Genomic DNA, 5,630 nt, shown 5'->3' on the forward strand with positions numbered 1-5,630 from the left:
GGATTCACACAGAGTTGTTGGAGGGTTACCTATAACGCTACTGTTTAGTAGTGCTCATTTACCAAAAAAAAAAAAAAAAAGACAGACAAAAAGAAAAAAGGAGGCTGGTTACATCTAAATATTTGCAACAGATATTTTTTCGAGAAATTCAAGAAAAGCAAATCTGTGTATTATCTGTCCCGCTGTACAAACGCTACTGTTAATGATTGACAGTTAGAAGCCTAATAATTGACCTTTATCTTCCTAATGAACTGAGATAACCTCAAGGTCCTGTCTGGGAACACACCGACAGTGCTGAGTGCATTACCTGACTTCCCATGAGAAAAAAGACCGCAAGTAACTATTAAAACAGCGAGTCTCAGTTTCTCGCGTTCGAATCTTAACTCGACCTTTGACACAGTAGCAGGATAATGATTTTAGTTGTTGTTTTTTTCCCACATGTGTAGCCTATTTTAAATGTTAGCACGCTAACGTCTCGTGCAAAATAACTGGAATAAACCGTTGTTTCGAGAGCAGTCTACTGGAAAAACAAGCAACCTAACAAATAACCGGCAAAAAGTGACGGAACTGCTGCATGTTGCGTTTGCGTTTATCTTGCTTGTTGATTCATTTGTTCATTAGTATATGTTTGCACCTGATAAGAAATGGGGGTGAGTGGGTGATCGTGCAAACACGCCGCATTACTAGTGTGAGAAACGCGAGGCTGCATCGCTCCTGCGAGCGCGCCAGGTGCAAAAGGTCAACCTGTCCGTCATTGTCCCTTACTTTGTCAAGGTTAGCGCCATGAGCAGTCTATTTGAACCCAAGCTCCGGAGAAACCTGTCAAATAATTTCGAGAGGAGTAAAAGTGTTGTTTAATTCCTCTTTTAACATTACAATACGCCATGAAGTCCTCTTCAATGCTCTTAAGAAGCTAATCAGTTAAATTAATCTGAACTTTAATTCTGAACGTGGCATATGCTATAAAAAGGACATATGTCAGATCTGTTTGTGTTTTTCAAGACATTTTCGGTCCTATTCTATTCGATTCTATTCTATTCATTAAATCGAAATATTTGTACTAGCCTTTATATATATATATATATATATATATATATATATATATATATATATATATATATACACAAAAAATGATGTATCATTGTTGGTAGTTTTAATATCAGGACTGGTATTAACGATATTTAAATAACTTGAACCAAACATGGCTATATAAAAAGTTCATACAAATATTTCCACCAATTCGAATTTAGCTAATATTGAGGAACATCTAATTTAATAAAGTTAAATATAGGCTAGTAAAGTGCCTCAGATATTTTAAAAGACGTCTAAATGTGCCCAGTTTTTATAAGCCTTTTATTTTTTTAATTTATTTTTTTCTATTTTCTAGCACATTGTCTAATCGTTTTATTCTTTTATCAACATTGTCAATTACATTTTGCTAACTTTTCGGTAGATCAAAATTATTCTTAAAGGATCAGCTGTGTTGATTTTTTTTTTTTTTTTTTTTTGTGGCCAATTTATAATTTCGATCTATAAGTTTTAAGAGATGTGAAATGTATGGCTTGAAGTTTTAATAAAAGCGTGTGTAATGAATTAATTAGAATGCACTGCAAGTTTCTCAACTCTTAAAGGGCATCGAAATGAACCAATCAGAGAGTCTTTAGGAGGAGCGTGCTGGAGCGCGAGACAGTCAAAAACTGAAGTCTGCACACGCTCGGGGCTTTATATTGCGTCACGGATATAGAAATGAAAATACGCAGTTATAGAGTAACAAAAGAATTAGACAATATTACACACGGTCAAGCAAACAGTTTGGTAGTCTATAAGTAAAAGTTAATTATATTTAAGACTAGTGTAAGAGAGGGAAAAATAAAAACACTTTTAAACTTAAGATTATTTCATAATAGCCTATATTTAGCTCGTACCATACTTGAGACCTAAAGTCTCTCTCAATGGATAAGTCGAGGAACTTTCGGATAGACGCTCTGCTGTCAGAGAGCTCTCAGCGGACGGATCGCGAGGATTCTCCGGGACTGTGCACCGACATCGAGCCTGCGACCTGCAAACGGACAGAAAACTCTCCTCTTCCTCGCGCTTTTCAGCTCCAGACAGGGGTCATGCCCAAATCAGGCATGCTGAACATTTCTCACCCAGGATTAATGTCACTTCCCCAAGGAATGTATCCCTCACCTATGTACTCCATCACGGCACTTGGAGCGCAGCATCCCACCTTCGCGTATTCCGGTTTCGCGCAGCCGTACCCCGAGCATCTAAAAGCGGCCGCCCTGTCCGGTTCATTTCCGTTAGAGCACTGGCTCCGGGCTGGACTCATAATGCCTCGTCTCGCAGACTACAGCGGTATGTGTTTCTTCTGCAGAATTATTCATCTATGCATTATAATACTTGTTTCTATTTGTATTAGTGCTTGTAAAGCAAACAAAGTTAATGATGCTATGAAGTGTGTAATCTGGACGCAGAAATCTGGAAATCATTTTATTTACATATTTTTTTTTTTTTACCTCAAACGTATTTCAATGAAGCTGCAGCAATGATTATTATTACTTAATAAATCTGCAAAATATATTTACATGTAAAACTTATTCTATCCTAAAATGTAGGGGAAATGATGGTGAAAAGATCATTACATAGGCTAAATATGTATAATATTTATATATATTATACTATATTTATATAGTATCTATATACTATATTTATAGTATATCTTTCTGCAAAAACACTATAAAGTGAACTCGCATGCTATAAATATTATCTAGCATAATTGAAGCAGTATTTACTGCTAACGGAAATATAATGTAGGTTTTTTTATTTTCAGCCTTTTCATAGCATCATAAATGACAACTCCATTAAAACTGCCTTCATCCACAGGAAAACTATAAAGAAACACTTAAAACGGTCTGAGCTTCATCAATAAAGTTATCTGGTAGCATTTATTGAATTTTCATTAAGTTAATGGTGTTCTCCTAGTGTTTTACTGTCACGCTAAAGCAATATCTCTCGGTCCTGTCATCAACAATAAACTGAAGTAAAGCTGTTATCATTATCTATTAAGGGGGAGGAACAAGAGGTGAATATGTTCTTGTTTGCTGCGTCTGCTTCGTGACTTCATCATATGTCTTTGTTTTTTGGCATGAGTCTTACACCTCCTTTATCAACTAACTTTCTCCTCAGGGGCACCTCAGTCTGGTTTAATCGGAAAGTGCCGGAGACCACGCACAGCCTTCACCAGCCAGCAACTGTTAGAGCTGGAAAATCAGTTCAAACTCAACAAGTACCTATCACGACCCAAGCGTTTTGAAGTGGCCACTTCTCTCATGCTGACTGAGACACAGGTGAGGCGAAAGCAACACATGACAATTCATCATTTTTGCAGCAATGCTGGTCCATTTTTGGTTCACCAAAGAACCTTTCAGTCGACAGTTCTTAAAAGAACTATTTTTACAAAGTGTGAAGAACATTCTAAAGAACATAAGAACTTTCTGTGCAATTAAAATATTCCATGACAATGTCAATGGAACGTTAAAGAAGCCAATGAAGAACCTTTATTTTTAAGTATTGATTTGAGTATTGGATATTTTGACAAATTGGTGGATGCATTTGTACATATGATCTGCTTACGTCCCACTTATGGTTAAGTTTGGGGTGGACCTTAATGCTTACTTTTTTATAATCACATCGTAGAAATTTATCGCCACCTCGAAGGTACATTTTCTCATGAAATCGGGTTTGGAGAAATAAGAGATGATGGAGAAAAACATACTGAGAACAAAGGGACAGAAATATATTTTTCATCATCAGTTCAATAATAAGCTTATGAATATTTCCAAATGCTAATACCAATGGATCAAACTTTATGTGACTGATTGTGATGATTGTTATCCATTTACCAGGTGAAGATTTGGTTCCAGAACCGGCGAATGAAGTGGAAGCGCAGCCGTAAAGCTAAAGAGCAGGCTGCGCAGCTGGAAACGGATGGCTGTAAGTCAGGCAAGATAGAAACCAAGCCCAAAGTCCTCACTCGCTGCAGTGCACACAATAATGATGAGGATCTGGACGCTGAGGAGGAAGATGAGGAGGAAGAAGAAGAAGAGTTCAGAAAAGCGATTAACGCAGGTGTGGGTCTGCCTCACTGCTCGGACTTCCTGCAACACAGCTCCGCGCTGAGCTACAGTTCTCATGGCTCTTACTCTGATGACGACCTGGAAGAGATCAGAGGAGAGCGAAAGATCAGGCTTGGGTTATGAAGAACTAATGGCAGCTGCTGTCTGCATGTCCATGAACTGGACAGGTTTAAAGAGTGAAAGCTGTTTGATGTCAAAACTATCCCTAAGACCCACTGAGTTCATTGTCCATGACATTTAAAGACAAAAAAAGTCTTAATTCATGAAAATGGTCTTCCAGTTTATTTGCACTTAATATTTTTCTTGCAAACTGCTTGTAAACTGCAAATGTATACTATTTCAACTAACTAACATTTTTCTTATGCGAACAAAATCTTTACTTTATATGCTAACATGGACATTTTGGTTGAAAAAATGCTGTTGAACCAAATGAGGAAGCCTTGCATTGAACGTCACAGGCTGACACTTGTGCTCATTGGTCTCTTGAACACATTTAATTTAATAGTATGTAGTCAAGAGGGGATGCTGAAGAACAGATGATTGTCCAGAGGTCATCAATGTCAGCTTTCTTCCAGTAACCATTGACTGGAACACAGAGGAACTGGTAAATCCTCTGCAAATATTGAACAAGGGCAAACTGTGAACGGTGCATTAGTTAGTCCATTAGTTTATGTCATGTTGTTGATGTTGGTGTCTTTAATGTTATTTAACTGTTATAGATTATATCTAATTTATTCATCTGATATCAAGAGTCAGTTTTAAGGTTGTGTGACCTTCAGAGATGGCTGGTAAAATATGTACTTGGAGACAAAAGGGAAATAAACAAAATCAAAGATGAGTTTCAGCCTTTTTCTCACTTTAAAAATGTAGAAATGCTGTTTTTATGTGTCCAGCTCATGAGTGAAATGTTTAAAACTGTAAATGAATATACCCCCCTTCCTACATATTCATTGTCCCACTCTCCTCTCTCTTTTAACCTCCAGCTGACACAGATGGTGATTAAAGTGCAGACGAACCTACAGTGCATTATAAACAACGCAGGCCCTGATATTTATGGCCACAGCCTCTCAAATATGAATTACTCGGGGGGTTTACTGATAGGCAAATAATTAAGTTAATGAAGGAAAAGCAAAATAATCTGCTCCTTATGCTGATGTCACCGGGTAATTTAATTTGAAAAGATGAATTACCTCAGAGACCAAAAGAGCATTTTTACAGGGGTGTGGTGTAAGGCCAACAATTAAATATTAAAGCAGAGAAGGTGCGGTCCTGCAGCCAAACTAGAATATGACATATTTATATGCTGATTAAATGCATTGCACTGTTGGGAATAAACATAAACACCCTGCCAAAACAAAACAAACTCGAGCACCCAAGAAGGCAAACTGTGAAACATTTATCACGCATTTGGAAAATTACACCAGCATCTTGATCTCACCTGACTGCTGAAGGTAGTGTTGAGAGAGAAAAAATTGTCCCTCGGCTGTTTCC

The 5,630-nt window shown here is 37.4% G+C and overlaps 1 protein-coding gene across 1 annotated transcript; it reads left to right on the plus strand.

Moving 5' to 3' along the window:
- Positions 1 to 1,157: 1,157 nt before the first annotated feature.
- LOC132094682 (motor neuron and pancreas homeobox 1-like) lies at positions 1,158 to 4,983 on the plus strand. The gene is made up of 3 exons (XM_059499345.1): positions 1,158 to 2,358; positions 3,190 to 3,350; positions 3,909 to 4,983. The coding sequence occupies exons 1-3, from the start codon at positions 1,953 to 1,955 to the stop codon at positions 4,260 to 4,262; spliced, it is 921 nt and encodes a 306-aa protein (XP_059355328.1). The 5' UTR covers positions 1,158 to 1,952; the 3' UTR covers positions 4,263 to 4,983.
- Positions 4,984 to 5,630: the final 647 nt, after the last annotated feature.

This window comes from Carassius carassius, chromosome 19 (assembly GCF_963082965.1).
Source record: "Carassius carassius chromosome 19, fCarCar2.1, whole genome shotgun sequence".
Classification (NCBI taxonomy): Eukaryota; Metazoa; Chordata; class Actinopteri; order Cypriniformes; family Cyprinidae; genus Carassius; species Carassius carassius.